Genomic DNA, 19831 nt, shown 5'->3' on the forward strand with positions numbered 1-19831 from the left:
AGCAAAGCGCAAGCCGCGGCGGACCGGCTGAAAGAATTCGCGCGCCAGGATACCCAACATGGCGCAGCGGCGAGTGGCACGCCCCGATCTCAGCACACCCGAGGTCAGGCGGCATTGCAGGCGGCTGCGGACGAGCCAGAGGCGGTGGAACTTACCCCAAAAGAGGCGCATGACCAGCTAATGGCCGCGATATTGGTGTGCCAGACCTCCCTCACAACTAAGATAGAGGAGGTGCGCGTGGATGTGGGCCTCCTCAGGCATGATGTCCAGCAACTGAGGGACAGAGTGAGGGGGACGGAGGATAGAATCTCCGAGCTGGAGGACCTCACATGCCCGCTACCTGCCAAGATCCAAGCCCTGGAGGGTTCAGTCTCCTTATGGCAGCAAAAGTGCGACGACCTGGAGAACAGGGCCAGGCGGAACAACGTGCGCATTCTGGGCCTGCCTGAGAGGACGGAGGGGCAGGATCCTGCGGCATTTCTGGAGGCCTGGTTTAAATCGACCTTTCCTGAGGCGGCGTTTTCTATGGCGTATGCAGTTGAGAGGGCCCACAGGGTACCGGCGCGTCCGCCGCCTCCGGGAGCCCCGCCTAGACCGCTCCTGGCCCGCATGCTGAATTGGAAAGACCGGGATTTGATCCTCTCCCACGCCAGGAAAAAGCAGACCGTCATGCACGAGAATGCCAAGGTGTCTTTGTTTCCTGATTTTTCCGCTGACCTGCAGAAGAGGAGGGCGACCTTCGTTGCTGTGAAAAGGAGACTTCGGGACATGAACTTACCATATTCTATGGCATACCCCGCCAGGCTGCGGGTGGTGGATGGCGACAGATCAGTCTTTTTTACGGATCCCAAGGAGGCGGATGACTGGGTCGCAAGGAAGAGGCGAAGATCACCGCCGCCGCCATGAAGCAAAGCAGCACTTCAGCAACCTACCTTTGTTGTACCCAAGGGACCTTAAGGGTCGGCCGGGACGTATTCTGTACATACAGGTGGTGCTTAGCTGCCCGAACGAGGCACAGGGCTGACATTACGATATCGGCGTGAGTTATGCTGTTTCACTGTTTATATGCATATGATGATAGCTGCAAGCACGACCTATATCGTGCTAAGGGAGTTGGTCAGATACCGGCATGTTCTGTTTTCCACCTCGTGACATGCTGGTCCCTGAATCTGTAGCCACACAGGAGATATTACCTGTCTTTTGGCATTATACGCTGTTTTTCAATGCTAGTTTAAGGCATGGTTGGTTCACATTTATGTTGTTTTATTGTGTATGGGCACTATATGGTATGACATTGCTAGTAGGTGGCAGGATATATGTGTGTAGCATAATGGGGAGGAGTGTGCACAGAGGTCCCTGGAGGGTAGACAGCCTTGTTTGTAGCCGGATGACACAGGAGAAATGGCTGCCTTTATGTTGATGTCGTGGAATGTGAGGGGTCTGGGAGCTCCGGGTAAGAGGATGTCCGTGTTTGCACATGTCCGTAGATATAACCCACATTTGCTTGGCTTACAAGAGACCCACCTCACGGCCGAAACGGCAGCTAGATTACAGAAACCCTGGGTCCAATGGGCCAGTCACTCTTTTGGTACTTCCCATTCAAGAGGAGTGTCCCTGCTTGTTAACTGTTCTATTAGGTGGGAGCCGCATGCAGTTGAGTCTGATGCAGAGGGCAGGTATATTTTTGTCCATGCGCATGTGAATAATATGCCGTTTGTGATTTTAAACATCTATTGCCCCCCACCTGCTAACATGTCACTTCTGCAGACCGCGGCTATTTTTGTAGCTCAGTATCCGCATGCTGGGCTGCTGTGTATGGGGGATTTGAACATGGTTATGGACCTGCGGTTGGACCGTTTTCATGCTAATCCGGCTTCCCCGCCATCTGGTGCGCCGAGTTTATTGGCGTCTTGGATTGCGGAGATGGGATGGTTGGACCTGTGGAGGGAGAAACATCCGGACTCCATAGAGTATTCCTGTTTCACTCCTTCCGCCGGTGCAATGTCTAGGATAGACTACGTGTTTGGTTCCCCTGAGGTGTGCCTGGGATTGTCGGATATTTCTTATGGTCCCAGGAGCGTCTCGGATCATGCACCATTACTAGTTAGGCTGAATGATTCACGGGAGAGGAGGTCTGGAACGAAACTGAGAATTCACCCTTTCTGGCTCACGCTCCTGAAGGATCAGGACAGGATTCCTGATCAGTTGCGAGTGTTTCTAGAGGTGCAGGATGTGGAAACGAATCCGTTATTATTGTGGGATACCCTTAAAGCATACCTTAGGGGATGTCTTAAATCTTCTATATCTTATATCAAGAGGGAGACCAGGGAGAAGGAGGACTCCTTTAACATATGTGTTAGGGAGGCTGAAGCGAGATTTGCTGCGGATCCCTCTGAGGGAAACAGGCAGGATTGGTTGTAGAAGGGCAGGATGTACAGTATATGGTATACTTGCATGAAAAGAGTAGTCGGAAGATGTTCTTTTATAAACAGCAGGCTTTCGAGGTGGGGGATAGGGCTGGGAGAGTATTAGCGCAGATTGTCCATAGGAATTCGGCAGCCCCGCCGGTTCTGCGTATTAAGGCCACGGATGGCGAGGTGAGGGACTCCGTGCCGGATATCCTAGCGAGTTTTGCCGACTTTTATCGCGATCTATACAGGTCACGAGCGGAGCACTCGGAGGTAGAATTGGAAGCTTATTTAGCTGAGATAGACCATCTGACTTTATCAGTGGAGGATAGCCAGGTGTTAGAGGAGGACATAACTGTCGAGGAGATACGGGAAGCTATAGAAGACCTGGCAAATGGGAAGGCCCCTGGCCCTGAAGGCCTGCCATTAGAGATTTATGCTAAATATGTAGATATACTTGGGCCTCAACTTAAGGTGATGTTCCAAGAGGCGTGGAGGTTGGGTAGGCTACCTGATTCTTTGTATGAAGCGACTATAGTAGTGCTTTTGAAGCCGGATAAAGATCCAGTGGAATGTGCCTCCTATCGGCCGATATCTTTGCTGAACCTTGACTATAAGATTCTGACAAAGATCTTCGCCAATAGGTTGAACAAGATGATAGCCAGCATAATACATAGTGATCAGACTGGGTTTATACCTGGACGCTCGACCTCTAGCAATATACGTAGGACTCAGGTCGTAGCCCAAATTGGTACTCAGGGTGGCAGGCAGTGGGCCTTGGCTTCACTCGATACCGCGAAGGCATTCGATTCGCTAGAATGGCCCTATCTGATGAAGGTAATGGAGAAGTTTGGCTTCGGTCCTGGGTTTCTGCAGTGGATTTGTGTATTGTATAAAAGTCCCAGAGCCAATGTCTTGGTGAATGGTACCACCTCAGCTTATTTTGATTTACAAAGGGGAACGAGGCAGGGTTGCCCTCTTTCCCCTCTCCTGTTTGCAATAGCCATTGAACATCTGGCTCTTCGCATTCGACGGGATCAAATATATGAGGGTGTAGAGCTTGGGGGGAGGGAGGACAGAGTGGGCCTATACGCAGACGATCTCATATTGTTCATCAGCAGGTTGGAGGTGTCTTTGCCGCGGGCGATCAGTATTATAGAGACGTTTGGGCGGTATTCGGGTTTGCATATCAATTGGACCAAGTCGGCGCTCATGCCTTTATGGAGCGCAGACTGGCCCAATGATTATCATAATCTGAAGATTGTAGATAATTTTAAATATTTGGGGATCTTCATTACCAAGGAGCCGAGGGAGTCGTATGCCAGAAATATTGCCCCTTTGGAATCTGTGTTTTCTAGCAAGTTTGCAGTCTGGAAAATGTTGCCTATATCTATTATGGGACGGATTAACTTGATAAAGATGGTCCTATTACCCAAGGGGTTATATTTATTGGAACATGCCTGCACTCCAATATCTAGGAATTTTTTTGACAGGCTTCACTCCTTAATGGTGCAGTTTATCTGGGGCAAGGCCAGACATAAATTAGCCTTACACACGTTACAGCGGTCCAGGTTGTCGGGAGGCGCTGCTCTCCCGGATTTTCACTTGTACTTCTTAGCGGGTCAATTGAAATTTCTAGCCGGTTGGGTTAATGGGCAGCCTCTTGTGAATATGGAATATTACTTGCAGCAGTACTTGGGGTTGTCCAGTTTATGGCCAGTGTTAGAAGGGGCAGGGTCGTTATCGGGGAAACTATTGCAGATTCACAAGCTGGCACATCAAGTTTGGAAAGACTCCAAGTTGAGGCGTTATCAGGACTGGGCAGATGATATACCCCTGTGGGATAATCCGTTGCTTCCCCATCTACAGTCTATTGAGGGAACTCAGGTCTGGGCATCTTTAGGGATACATGCGCTGCGTGACTTGTATAAGAATGGTGTTCTCTGTTCCTTTTCCCAAATTCAGGAGAAATTTGGCCTGGAGCGTACCCAATTTTTTAGATACTTGCAGATCAGGCACGCCCTGCAGGTGCAGTTTAGGGATCCGAGCAGGGCCATCTCTTCATATCCCTTAATCGGTGTAGTTAAATCACAAGGACCTAGGGGTTTGATTTCAGCCCTTTATACTTATCTGCTGGGGTTGCGAATGTCCTCGCAACCCATTCTAGCCGAAGCCAGGTGGAGGGGTAGTATTCCTCTTCTTACTGCAGAGGATTGGACGGAGGCGTTGGAGGCTGTCACCTCTGTGTCACCCTCGGTTAACAACAGATTGATACAGTTATATATGTTGCACCGTAGTTATCTGACTCCTACCAGGCTGCATAAGATGGGGAGGATGCCTCAGCCTAACTGCCTTAGATGCTTACAGACTAACGCGGACTTCTGGCACATGATGTGGGAATGCTCCCATATCAGATTATACTGGCAGGATATCCTTAGGGTTTTGTCGTCATTGGGTATGGGCCCGATTCCGCTATGTCCCAAGGTATGTCTGCTGGGTATATTTGACAATGACGGGTGGTCGCACTACAATAAAATATTACTCAGTGAATCCCTGTTTATGGCCCGCAAAGTGATTGCCCTTAAGTGGATGGCGGAGGATCTTCCTACTGTGGGTATTTGGAAAAGGCTAGTGAATCAGATCGTCCCGTACGAAAAAGTACTTTATGTGAATAGGAAGTGCCCTGACAAATTTCAGAAAGTTTGGGGTTTATGGTGCGATTCTTCTTTAACCGTTTCACCCAATTCTGTAAGGTCAGACAACCCCTGAGCGGGGTATAGCGCCTCTAAGTGCTCTCCCATATGCTTGATCGTCCACACTGTGCTCGTGAAGGAAATAACGACATCTGTATGACTGTATACTCTTTATTTATTGTACTGTACTGTAGACTACTCCGGTATGTCTGCATTATTCTTGCTGTAACCTACTGCATGTGATTTTGCGATATGCATATGTCTATGCCATGTATGTGCCTTGTTACTCTTTTTTCAATAAAACGAGTAAAAAAACAAAAGAAACTATTATGGGGGATCTCTGGATTGCACTGTTATGGGGGGATCTGTGGTTTACTCTGTTATGGGGGATCTGTGGATGGCACTGTTATGGAGGAGATTTGTGGATGACACTATTATGGGGGGGGGGTCTGTGGATGGCACTGTTATGGGGATCTCTAGATGGCACTGTTAGGGGGGAATCTGTGGATGGCACTGTTATGGGGATCTCTGGATGGCATTGTTATGGGGGATCTCTGAATGACACTGTCTACGAGGAGATCTGTGAATGACACTGTTATGGGGGATCTGTGGATGTCACTGTTATGGAGGAGATCTGTGGATGACACTGTTATGGAGGAGATCTGTGGATGACACTGTTATGGGGGATCTATGGATGGCACTGTTATGGGGGATCTGTGGATGGCACTGTTATGGGGGGTCTGTGGATAGCACTGTTATGGGGGATCTGTGGATGACACTATTATGGGGGATCTGTGGATGATACTGTTATGGGGGGTCTGTGGATAGCACTGTTATGGGGGATCTGTGGATGACACTATTATGGGGGATCTGTGGATGGCACTGTTATGGGGGATCTGTGGATGGCACTGTTATGGGGGATCTGTGGATGGCACTGTTATGGGGGATCTGTGGATGGCACTGTTATGGGGGGATCTGTGGATGACACTGTTATGGGGGGATCTGTGGATGGCACTGTTATGGAGGAGATCTGTGGGTGACACTAATATGGGGGATCTGTGGATGACACTAATATGGGGGATCTGTGGATGACACTATTATGGGGGATCTGTGGATGATACTATTACGGGGGATCTGTGGATGGCACTGTTATGGGGGATCTCTGGATGGCACTGTTATGGGTGGATCTGTGTTTGGCACTGTTATGGGGGGATCTGTGGATGACACTGCTATGGGGTGATCTGTTGATGGCACTGTTATAGCATCTTATGCTTTGTGCCATCCACAGATCCCCCCCCCCCCCCCCCATAACAGTGTCCCTGCAGTGTGAATGACCCTGGGGCTAGGGGCCGGCATCTGGATTAGGAATGACAGTGGGGACCGGTGCAGTCCCTGTATTCTAATGCACCGGCCCTGCTCACTGTTGTATAATCTTATCTTACCTGCATTGTTAAGATATAATAATCATGTGTAATCCAGCTGTATTACTTACAACTAGGTTCCGGAGGAGGGAGGAGGCAGGCCGGGAGGACGGGCGGGCGACGCGTCACTCACTACGTCATGCACCTGCGCCGCCCACTTTATGAATGAAGCAGGCGGCGTCCTCCCGTCCTGCCTCCTCCCTTCTACGGAACCTAGCTGTAAGTAATACAGCTGGATTACACATGATTATTATATCTTAGCAATGCAGGTTAGATAAGATTATACAACAGTGAGCAGGGCCGGTGCATTAGGATACAGGGACTGCACCGGTCCCCACTGTCATTCCTAATCCAGATGCCGGCCCCCAGCCCCTCCTCCCTCTGTTGATACAACCGCCGACCGCGCTGTGCGGCATCGTAGGCGACCGTGTATCATTGTAGGTTATCACAGCATTTTTGGGTTGGCCAACTCGCCATATCACAATCGTTGATTATCGGGATACGATTGCTTTGGCGATATATCGTTTTTTTTAAAATAGCACTCCTGTGCCTCGTTATGGCCCCCCGCAAATTCCGCGCTCAGTATGCCAATACGGAGCAATGAGGAGGAGGCGGAGTCTTTCTCTCTGGGCGTCTCCTTCTCCCTGGCTGTGACGCTCTGCGCTGCGATTGGACAGCTCTACCGCCAGGGAGAAGGAGACGTCCACAGAGAGACTCTGTCTCCTCCTCATTGCTCCGTATTAGCATACTGAGCGCGGAATTTGTGGGGGGCCAAAACGGGGCGCAGGAGCGCTATTTTAAAAACCAGGCAGGGTGGCAGCACAGATATTTATCTCAATTACTACACACCCAGGAAAGGTCCTCTTTAAAGGGATATGTCACAGAAGTCTTTACTGCCCGTTAAAACCAGACAGTGACACACAAGTCCTTTGGTTCTAATCTAGTTTCATGGCAGACTTTGTTCCTTCTATCTTCCGACCCGCACTGTGGAGGCAGCCATCTTGCCTGAGCGGTCTGACAGCAATTGCATTTTTTTTATGCATTCTCTTATAAGCTGTATAATGAGGGTTCTCTGGAAATGGTAAAAGCGCTGCTGTGCCCATTCACGTGACGCTGCCATGTCACTTTATTACTATTCGTCACAACGTTGGGATGCATACTTCTAGGCCTCTCACTCATTGTGGCCTCTCTACAGCAAAGCCCGGATGAACCTGTACGCAGCCGGATGGTATATGTTGGCCGGTGCACTGAGGATATGACAGCGGAGGAGCTTCGCCATTTCTTCACGCAGTACGGGGAGGTTGTGGATGTGTTTGTCCCAAAGCCATTTAGAGCGTTTGCCTTTGTGACCTTTGCCGATGAGCAGGTAAGTGGAAGCTCAGGTATATATTGTATCTGTCATCTGTTCTGCATGAGTAAATAGTTTTTAACGTGTTCATTCATACATTTTAAAGGGGTTGTGCCAAGTTTTCAAGCTGTCCCCTGCCCACAGGATAAGGGATAACGAAGTACCTGATTGGTGGGGGTCCAGTTTCCCACGTACACCCTGCCCATCCTGCTGTAGTCTTCAGAGGCTCCCATGGAGAGTGAATGCAGAGTCAGGGCTGTGGAAGACCGGGGGCACTCCCTTTAAGTCTTCAGAGGCTCCCATGGAGAGTGAATGCAGAGTTAGGGCATTGGAAGACTTGGTGCACTCCCTTTAAGTCTTCACAGGCCTCCATGGAGAGTGAATGCAGAGTCAGGGCTGTGGAAGACTTGGGGCACTCCCTTTAAGTTTTTAGAGGCTCCCATGGAGAGTGAATGCAGAGTCAGGGCTGTGGAAGACTTGGGGCACTCCCTTTAAGTCTTCAGAGGCTCCCATGGAGAGTGAATGCAGAGTTAGGGCATTGGAAGACTTGGTGCACTCCCTTTAAGTCTTCACAGGCCTCCATGGAGAGTGAATGCAGAGTCAGGGCTGTGGAAGACTTGGGGCACTCCCTTTAAGTCTTCAGAGACTCCCATGGAGAGTGAATGCAGAGTCAGGGCTGTGGAGGACTTGGTGCACTCCCTTTAAGTTTTAGAGGCTCCCATGGAGAGTGAATGCAGAGTCAGGGCTGTGGAAGACTTGGGGCACTCCCTTTAGGTCTTCAGAGGCTCCCATGGAGAGTGAATGCAGAGTCAGGGCTGTGGAAGACTTGGGGCACTTCCTTTAAGTCTTCAGAGGCTCCCATGGAGAGTGAATGCAGAGTCAGGGCTGTGGAAGACTTGGGGCACTCCCTTTAAGTCTTCAGAGGCTCCCATGGAGAGTGAATGCAGAATCAGGGCTGTGGAAGACTTGGGGCACTCCCTTTAAGTCTTCAGAGGCTCCCATGGAGAGTGAATGCAGAGTCAGGGCTGTGGAAGACTTGGGGCACTCCCTTTAAGTCTTCAGAGGCTCCCATGGAGAGTGAATGCAGAGTCAGGGCTGTGGAAGACTTGGGGCACTCCCTTTAAGTCTTCAGAGGCTCCCATGGAGAGTGAATGCAGAGTCAGGGTTGTGGAGGACTTGGGGCACTCCCTTTAAGTAGATGAAATCTTCTGCAGAACTAAGCAGTGATGTCTGGGGGGCTGAGTGCAAGCGCTCACTTCCTCCTAACCAGATATTCCTGTTTTATGGAGCAATTTTCTAATATACATCTATTTAAAATTCTGATGATGGACCTTTTTATATCCGTGCCTTTGTCACAGTCCATTGTAGTCCTGTAAAATGCATCCGTAGGAGGGCTGGTTAGGACTAAACATGGCGTCAGTAATGTCATACATTGTATGGTGAAGGGTGTGGCATGACGGCCATGGATACATTACACAGGACTGATACATGGGCTGTACCATTCTTCTTCATATAGGCTCAGCTGTCTGATATGAGAGGTATGTATGCAGAATTTTATATACATGCATATTAGAGGATTGTATCATTTCCTATTATATAAGCACATAAACATATCCCCCTGTATGTGGGCAATATAGCTCTGGCTTCCACAGATCAGACCTTCCATAGCACATCTATGGAGAAAATACTAATGGATCCAGTTCTTGCCTGAGCATTGGGTAGGTTCTGAAAAGTGCTCACACTGACAATTGTGGATATGACGGACCACCAGTTTTCTTAGCTTTCCCCTTTTTGCCATGTGGCTGTCTGGATTTAAAGAGGGTTGTCCCATCTATACTTGTGGCACATCCACTGGTATGTCCTAAATGTCTGATGGAGGCAGGTCTCAGAAGTGGGACCAGCACAACAATCTTGAAAAGGGGACCCATGCTTGGCTATTTTGAAACTTCCATAGAAGTGAATGGAGATCCATGCGTGCACAGCCTCCTCTCAGGGTAAGGTAGGGCCCCGTTCTCAAGATAGTAGTGGGCCCAAGAGTTTATGCCCTTAATCCCCAGATGAGAGCACTCACTTACATTCCTAATACAAGTCATTAAAGGAGTGGCTGCGTTCAAAGCTGAACCTGATAGAAGCTCCCCTTTCCTTGCATCGTGTAGCTTGTTGTCAGCTGGTGACGTACCGAGCTTCACATCAGTATGCTAGGCAGAGACTTGTGCCTAGCAGGGAACCCGGTGATGTCACTGGCACAAATGGGCCGTGTAGATAGCTGTTCTGGGTGGTTTTAGAGGACAGTACCACTGATGCCCAGGACAGTGCTATACACTACCCATTTGTGTTGGTGACGTCACCAGGCTCACTGCTAGGTGGAAGTCTCTGCCTAGCATACTGATGTGAACCCTGATCTGTCACCGGCAGTAGAACAGATCGTGCCCTGCACAAGTGGAGCATCGGAGCAAGGAAATGCTGCACTCCTACATGGTAATGGAGTGAAGGGGAGCTTATATCCGGCTTCAGCCCTGAACCTGGACAAGCCCTTTAACCCGTAGGACACCAGCACTGTACCTGTACGGCGCTGGTATCAGGGTCACAAATCCCAGCACCATACGGCTACGGTGCTCTGTGCGGGCAGCAGGAGCTGCTCCCGTCCGATCAGCCGCAGTGGTCCGGCAGTCACTGATAGTCGGACCCCTGCTGTATGAGCCAGCATCGGTGAAAACGCTGATGCCAGCGCATGAACCCTTGCACTGCCTCGGTCAGCGCTGACCGTGGTATCCTGCGGCGTGGCCAAACTATGCCAAAACAGCCATGTTTTTTCACCTTGCCTCACAAAGTTTAATACCAAGCGACCAAAATGGTACCGATCAAACGGTCTCCTCATCCCGCAAAAAATGAGCCCCCACGTAAGACAATAAAAACCAATGGCACCCGTAAACCAATCCATCAAAATCTGCGCTGCAAAAGCCATATGGCGCTCCTTCTGTTCTGAGTCCTGCCATGAGCCCCCACAGCAGTTTATCACCACATATGGGGTGTTACCGATTCAGGAGAAAATGGGTAACAAATTAGTTGATGCTTTTTCTCCTGTTACCCCTTGTGAAAATAAAAATTTTGGGGCTAAAGCAACATTTTATTGGAAGAAACAAAAGTTCATTTTTACAGCAAAGTGTTTCCAAATTCTGTAAAAGGCTTAGGGGGTCAAAGTGCTCAATACCATCCGTAACATAATCTTTAAGGGGTGTAGTTTCCAAAATGGGGTCACTGTTTGAGGGTTTCCACTGTAGGGGTATGTCAGGGTCTCTTCAAATACAAAATGGTGCCTAATAACCAATCTTGTGAAATCTGCCTCCAAAATGTTTATTTTGCTGTTAACCCTTGCTGTGTTGCAAGCAAAAATGTATTAATATAAAAAATGTACCAAAAAAGAGAAATTCTGAAATTTCACCTCCATTTTCCTTTAATTCTTGTGGAATACCTCAAGGGTTAACAAAGTTTGTAACATCAGTTTTGAATAATTTGAGGGGTGTAGTTTCTAAAATGGGGTCATTTATGGGGGGTTTCCATTACGTAAGCCCCTCAAAATCACTTTATAACTGAATTGGTGCTTAAAAAATGGTTTTGGAAACTTTGTTGAAAGTCTTCTAATGTCCTAAAAATAAAAGGAACATTTACAAAATGATGCCAACACAAAGCCGACATATGGGGAATGTTGATTGGTAACCATTTTATGAGGCATTACTAGATGTCTTAAAAGTAGAGAAATTCTAATTAGAAAAGAGTAAATTTAAAAAAAAAATGGAAAATTTGGGATAATTTTATAAATAAAGGTGAAATATATCGACTGAAATGTACCAGTCATGAAGTACAATGTGTCACGAGAAAACGTTCTCTGAATGGCTTGTATAAGTAATAGTGTTCTAAGGTTATTACCACACAAAGTGACACATGTCAGATTTGCAAAAATCAGCCTGGGATTTAAGGTGGAAAGTGGCCCGGTGCTGAAAGGGTTAACCAATGTGCCGTTGTTTAGAAGCCCGGTAATTCCAATGTTTTTCCCAGTCATTGGGGCTAGAATTGGATTTGTAGATGTCACCTCGGTGACTGAATGTCTTTATTTTTTTCCCAAGGTTGCCGAGTCTTTGTGTGGAGAAGATGTGATTATCAAAGGAGTCAGTGTTCACGTATCGGCAGCTAAACACAATAGAAAGAGCCCTTTGGAGAGCGGTGGCAGAGTCCCAGGACCCATCTTTGGGAATTGGGGATATCCTAATAACAGGCCAAACAATGGAGGCCTTGCGCACAACCAGCCTAATGACATGGGGGATGGTGGTGGCATGAACTTTGGGCCATTCAGCATTTACCCTACAATGATGGCTGCTGCTCCGGCAGCCGTACAGAGCAGCTCGGGGATGATGGGTATGCTTGCTAGTCAGCAGAATCAGCCTGGTCCACAAGGTATCAATCAGTGGCAAGGGAATCAGCCAAGAGACCAGGCCACAGAGTTTTGGCTCAGGTAGTAATTCTCATGGCTCGAACTCTGCTATAGGCTGGGGTTCTCCTAATGGTGGCTCTGGTACTGGGTTCATTGGGGGCTTGAGCTCGAACATGGAATCAAAGTCCTCTGTTTGGGACATGTAGATAGTATGGCTTAGTGTGGGGGTAGGTAAGTTGGAGATGTGTCTCTCGATCCAGTGGCCATACTGAGGTGTGCAGAGAGCAGTGGGAGCAAGTAACGCACCAATGTTTCTTCTACATTTGGAAGACTGGAGCTTATTTTTCATGCCTAAAAGATATAACTGTTTGAAATGCGTTTGTGTTCATTTATAATAATTTTTCCTCTCCTTGAAATGTCTGACTGCTGTGAATGCTGTATGAGGTGTGCGTTCTTTTCTGTTTAACGCCAATGAGTCCTTGTGAACTGCATATGATGCTGGTGGCGGCGGGTGGTAAACGCTCTGGAGTGAAATGAAAAATGCTCCTGTTCATAGTGTTGGGACTGTTTAGGTTTGTAAGGTAATAACCAGAAGGTGTTTGCTGCAGTCATGTCTTCTGTGTTTGGAGGCTTTTTACAAGACCTGGCAATGTAGGATTCTTAAATAGAGTTGTGCGAACCCAAACTGTAAAGTTCGGGTTCGTACCGAACTTTAGGTTTTTCGGCACCTGGACCCGAACCCGAACACTTACGTAAAAGTTCGGGTTCGGTGTTCGGCACTTTCTTGGTGCTTTTTGAAAGGCTGCACAGCAGCCAATCAACAAGCGACATACTACTTGCCCCAAAAGGCTATCACTGACATGCCTACTATTGGCATGGCTGTGATTGGCCAACTGCAGCATGTGACCCAGGCTCTATTTAAGCTGGAGTCACGTAGCGCCGCCCGTCACTCTGCTCAGGATTAGTGTAGGGAGGGGCTGCAGCTGCTGTGAGGGAGAGATTTGGGAGAAATCTCATCAAGAACTGTTTTGTACTCAGCGATCTACAGCAAATGTGTTTTGTGGGTGCAGTGCACAATTTTTTTAAGCCTGCCCTGAGCCAACTACTGCTGAAAACAAACTTTTTTTTCTTCAGTTAGTCAATATCAATACATAATCGGCAGCCATTTTATGCAACAGTAGTGCACCAGCACAGGCTATCTGCATGTCTGCAAGTCCAGAAATACAGCTTTTTGCTTACTGGGGTTAATAAAATACATCTGTTAAATATAGTGCACATCTGGGATTAGACAAGCATAAGTGACTGCCACTTTTAGGCCAGAAATACGGCTTTTAGGTTATTGGGGTGAAAAAACCCTCTAATATACTGCACATCTGGGATTAGACAGGTGTGACGAAACCAACCTCGCCACAGTGTTTTGGAGGGGGCTGGTTGCCAGCCTCCTGCCTCAGGATTATGGCCCATACTAACTGTAAAGAAGACAGGCCGGCCGCACAGCTTACATCTGTCTTTGGAATTGTATTTTGTTATGTGAGGGTACACAGATGGCTAGTTTAATTGTATTCGTGTGGTCTGAGTGCCATTCGCCTAATGATATGCACTCAGACTTGAGCTATCTGGGAATATGTTAAATGTCTGTGGTTGCTGGGAGGGTGTGACATTGTGTGTTTAAATGGTGATGAAGGCCGACTTGGGTATGGCATCTTCTGCTAGGGGAATCTGCCAATATCCCTTGCATAGGTCTATTGTGGTCAGATACTTCCCTGCAGAGATACGGTCAAGCAGCTCGTCCATCCGTGGCATCGGATAGGCGTCCGTAACTGTCTTGTCGTTGAGGCGCCGGTAATCTACACAGAAGCGGGTTGTCCCATCCTTCTTTGGCACTAAGACTACCGGCGAGGCCCAAGGACTTTCTGAGGGCTCGATTACGCCTAGCCGAAGCATCTCATCTATTTCCTTCCGCATCCCTTCCCGGACTGCTTCGGGGATACAGTAAGGGGGCTGTCTCAGGGGTGCCTGTCCTGGAGTCTCTACCTTGTGTATGGCTAGGAGTGTGTATCCAGGCTCCTGAGAGAATGTGGCCTGTTTTGTTTCTAGTAAGCGGACAGCTTGAGCCCGCTCTTGCGGCTCCAGCTGTTCACCTAACTGGACTTTCTTTATCTGGGTCATCCCGTCGTTACTGCCCAATAGGTCGGGAAGGGGTAGCGTCTCTGTGTCTTCTCCTGCTGGTGCACAGATAGCGGCTACCTCCTCAGAGGTTCACCCACTGGAGCCTGGAGCCTTGTCGTAGGCCAACAGGTATAAGTGACTGTCACATTCAGGCCAGAAATACGGCTTTTTGGTTACTGGGGTGAAAAAACCTTCTAATATACTGCATATCTGGGATTAGACAAGCATAAGTGACTGTCACATTTAGGCCAGAAATGCGGCTTTTTGGTTACTGGGGTGAAAAATCCTCTAATATACTGCATATCTGGGATTAGACGTGCATAAGTGACTGTCACATTTAGGCCAGAAATATGGCTTTTTGGTTACTCTGTAGGGCTCCCAAACTCCAGCTCTGAAAAAGTCTCCCATAACAAACCAGGACCATCAAAATCCTCTCCCTCTGACTTGTCATGCTTAGCTGTCCTGGGTAGGTACTGTGCCCCATACCACCAGAGCGCCTGGTAGGCATCTTCCAGCCAGAGCTCCTGCCATGCTAGGAGTTCCAATTCCTTTTCCCATTCCTCCCGGGGCTGCACTCCACTTGACACCGATACCACCACAGGAACCAGGAACAGCTCTTACAAGAGCTAGGAGTAATAGCCAGGGGAGTATACACGTATAGCAATCCCCTCACACATGAGCATAAGTGACTGTCACATTTAGGCCAGAAATACGGCTTTTTAGTTACTGGGCTGAAAAAAGTCTCTGATATCCTGCACGTCTGGGATTACACATTGTAAAGGATCTCCTGGCACCCCAACTGCGTACCTCCGTTGATGGATGCTCCCAGTGCCTCCCGAGGACTCCAAGCACTCCACTTGACACCGATACCAGCACAGGAACCAGGAACAGCTCTTACAAGAGCTAGGAGTAATAGCCAGGGGAGTATACACGCATAGCAATCCCCACACACGAGACGAGGCTCTATGTTGAATGTAAAATAGGAACTCTTTATTTGAACACACAGCAGTGATTTATACACATCTTCCAACAAGGTTACCACCCACAGGGTTTTGTAAAAACAGCCAATCACATTCATTTACAGTATTGAAACCTTCCCAGCAATTGTCCACAAAACCCCCTTCCCTCTGTCTGTAACGCAATCAACAAAAGACAATGAGCATTGTCTTTGACGCAATTAACTAACACACTGGCATTGTCTGAGACGCAATCAACAAAATACAATTACCAATAACACAAAGGCTACAACCCACATGGAATCCTCCCCTCTGCCTGTGATATAATCATGGTACACCATGGTTAACATAATCACCACAGGCAGGAGAATACACAATGTCCTCTGTCCTGGAGACAATCAAGTTGTAATTCAATTATCTCTCAGGACAAAGGGACATCGCCAATACACCCAGAGAGACAATGGAACAGACCTCACTACTGAACGTATACAATGTCCCATCCTTTACAATACACATATACATTTAACATCCCAAAATGGCACGAATTAGACCAGGGGTTTAAGTTAGTACAAGTCCTTTGTGTACAAAAGAAGCCTGGCTGATGAGAGGGACCATAATCCTGGTGCAAGAGGCTAGCAAACAGGCCCCTCCAAAACCCAGTGGCGAGGTTAGTTTGGCCACATATCTCCCCCTGCCAGGGAAGACTAACCAGGTACCTGACCTCATGCCAGTCAGTACCTGAGTTAGTCTGGCAGTCCACCTACAACCAAATGCTGGACCTGCACTTGGCAGACGCTCCCTCACTCAGCAGACAGGGACAATGCAGAGTCGAATCAGCGCAGACCAGCCACATGTTCCTGTACACTGAGCTGACATATCACAGCTCTCTGATGATTCCCCAGCAGGGGGAGGGGCCTCACAGACACTGCAGGACAGCCACATGTTCCTGTACACTGAGCTGACTTATCACAGCTCTCTGATGATTCCCCAGCAGGGGGAGGGGTCTCACAAACACTACGGGACAGCCACATGTTCCTGTACACTGAGCTGACTTATCACAGCTGTCTAAAGATTCCCCAGCAGGGGGAGGGTCCTCACAGACACAGCAGGACAGCCATATGTTCCTGTGCACTGAGCTGACTTATCACAGCTCTCTAAAGATTCCCCAGCAGGGAGAGGGGCCTCACAGACACAGCAGGACAGCCATATGTTCCTGTACACTGAGCTCACTTATCACAGCTCTCTGATGATTCCCCAGCAGGGGGAGGGGCCTCACACTCAATGCAGGAGAGCCACATGTTCCTGTACACTGAGCTCACTTATCAGAGCTCTCTGATGATTCCCCAGCAGGGGGAGGGGCCTCACACACAATGCAGGACAGCCACACGTTACTGTACACTGAGCTCACTTATCACAGCTCTCTGATGATTCCCCAGCAGGGGGAGGGGCCTCACACACACTGCAGGACAGCCACATGTTTCTGTACACAGCTCACTTATCACCGCTCTCTGATGATTCCCCAGCAGGGGGAGGGGCCTCACAGACACTGCAGGACAGCCACATGTTCCTGTACACTTAGCTCACTTATCACCGCTCTCTGATTGTTCCCCAGTAGAGGGAGGGGCCTCACAGACACTGCAGGACAGCCAGACGTTACTGTACACTGAGCTCACTTATCACAGCTCTCTGATGATTCCCCAGCAGGGGGAGGGGCCTCACAGACACTATAGGAAAGCCACATGTTCCTGTACACTGAGCTCACTTATCACAGCTCTCTGATGATTCCCCAGCAGGGGGAGGGGCCTCACACACACTGCAGGACAGCCACATGTTCCTGTACACTTAGCTCATTTATCACTGCTCTCTGATTGTTCCCCAGTAGGGGGAGGGGCCTCACAGACACTGCAGGACAGCCACACGTTACTGTACACTGAGCTCACTTATCACAGCTTTCTGATGATTCCCCAGCAGGGGCCTCACAGACACTGCAGGACAGCCACATGTTACTGTACACTGAGCTCACTTATCACAGCTCTCTGATTGTTCCCCAGTAGAGGGAGGGGCCTCACAGACACTGCAGGACAGCCACACGTTACTGTACACTGAGCTCACTTATCACAGCTCTCTGATTCCCCAGCAGCGGGAGGGGCCTCACAGACACTGCAGGACAGCCAAATGTTCCTGTACACTGAGCTTACTTTTACAGCTCTCTAATGATTTCCCAGTAGGGGGAGGGGCCTCACACACACTGCAGGGCAGCCACATGTTCCTGTACACTGAGCTCACTTATCACAGCTCTCTGATACCCCAGCAGGGGGAGGGGCCTCACACACACTACAGGACAACCACATGTTCCTGTTCACTGAGCTCACTTATCACAGCTCTCTGATGATTCTCCAGCCGGGGGAGGGGCCTCACAGACACTGCAGGACAGCCACATGTTTCTGTACACTGAGCTCACTTATCACAGCTCTCTGATGTTTCCCCAGCAGGGGGAGGGGCCTCACACACACTGCAGGACAGCCACATGTTCCTGTACACTGAGCTCACTTATCAAAGCTCTCTGATGATTCCCCAGCAGGGGGAGGTACCTCACACACACTGCAGGACAGCCACATGTTCCTGTACACTGAGCTCACTTATCACAGCTATCTGATTATTCCCCAGCAGGGGGAGGGGCCTCACAGAAACTGCAGGACATCCACATGTTCCTGTACACTGAGCTGACTTATCACAGCTCTCTGAAGATTCCCCAGCAGGGGGAGGGGCCTCACAGACACTGCAGGAAAGCCACATGTTCCTGTACACTGAGCTCACTTATCACAGCTCTATGATGATTCCCCAGCAGGGGGAGGGGCCTCACAGACACAGCAGGACAGCCACATGTTCCTGTACACTGAGCTCACTTATCACAGCTCTCTGATGATTCCCCAGCAGGGGGAGGGGCCTCACAGACACTGCAGGAAAGCCACATGTTACTTTACACTGAGCTCACTTATCACAGCTTTCTGATGATTCCCCAGCAGGAGGGAGGGGCCTCGCGCACACTGCAGGACAACCACATGTTCCTGTACACTAGGCTCACTTATCACAGCTCTCTGATTCCCCAGCAAAGGCAGGGGCCTTACACACACTGCAGTACAGCCACATGTTACTGTACACTGAGCTCACTTATCACAGCTTTCTGATGATTCCCCAGCAGGAGGGAGGGGCCTCGCGCACACTGCAGGACAACCACATGTTCCTGTACACTAGGCTCACTTATCACAGCTCTCTGATTCCAAAGCAGGGGGAGGGGCCTCACAGACACTGCAGGACAGTCACATGTTCCTGTACACTGAGCTCACTTATCACAGCTCTATGATGATTCCCCAGCAGGGGGAGGGGCCTCACAGACACAGCAGGACAGCCACATGTTCCTGTACACTGAGCTCACTTATCACAGCTCTCTGATGATTCCCCAGCAGGGGGAGGGGCCTCACAGACACTGCAGGACAGCCACATGTTCCTGTACACTGAGCTAACTTATCACAGCTCTCTGATTCCCCAGCAGGGGGAGGGGCCTCACAGACACTGCAGGAAAGCCACATGTTCCTGTACACTAAGCTCACTTATCACAGCTCTCTGATTCCCCAGCAGGGGGAGGGGCCTCACAGAAACTGCAGGACAGCCACATATTCTTGTACACCGAGCTCACTTATTACAGCTCTCTGATTCCCCAGCAGGGGGAGGGGCCCTACAGACACTGCAGGACAACATCATTCTCCTGTACACTGAGCTCACTTATCACAGCTCTCTGATTCCCCAGCAGGGGGAGGGGCCTCGCAGACATTACAGGACAGCCACATTTTCCTGTACACTGAGCTCACTTATCACAGCTCTCTGATTCCCCAGCCGGGGGAGGGGCCTCACAGACACTGCAGGACAGCAACATATTCCTGCACACTGAGCTCACTTATCAAAGCTCTCTGATTCCCCAGCAGGGGGAGGAACCTCACAGAAACTGCAGGACAGCCACATGTTACTGTACACTAAGCTCACTTATCACAGCTCAATGATTCCCCAGCAGGGGGAGGGGCCTCACATACACTGCAGGACAGCCACATGTTCCTGTACACTAAGCTCACTTATCACAGCTCTCTGATCATTCCCCAGCAGGGGGAGGGGCCGCACAGACACTGCAGGACAGCCACATGTTCCTGTTTACTGAGCTCAATTATCACAGCTCTCTGATTCCCCAGCAGGGGGAGGGGCCTCACATACACTGCAGGACAGCCATATGTTCCTGTACACTGAGCTCACTTATCACAGCTCTCTGAGCATGATTCCCAAGCAGGGGGAGGGGCTTCACACACACTGCAGGACAGCCACATGTTCCTGTACACTGAGCTCACTTATCACAGCTCT

General features: G+C 49.4%; 1 protein-coding gene across 1 annotated transcript in view; it reads left to right on the forward strand.

Moving 5' to 3' along the window:
- The window catches only part of LOC122923099 (TAR DNA-binding protein 43-like), a 39198-nt gene extending 26693 nt beyond the window's left edge, over window positions 1–12505 (forward strand). Inside the window, 3 exon segments of the mRNA XM_044273828.1 lie at window positions 7718–7888; window positions 11995–12363; window positions 12365–12505. Coding sequence (XP_044129763.1) covers window positions 7718–7888; window positions 11995–12363; window positions 12365–12505 — 681 coding nt within the window.
- Window positions 12506–19831: the final 7326 nt, after the last annotated feature.

This window comes from Bufo gargarizans, unplaced genomic scaffold (assembly GCF_014858855.1).
Source record: "Bufo gargarizans isolate SCDJY-AF-19 unplaced genomic scaffold, ASM1485885v1 original_scaffold_1172_pilon, whole genome shotgun sequence".
NCBI lineage: Eukaryota > Metazoa > Chordata > Amphibia > Anura > Bufonidae > Bufo > Bufo gargarizans.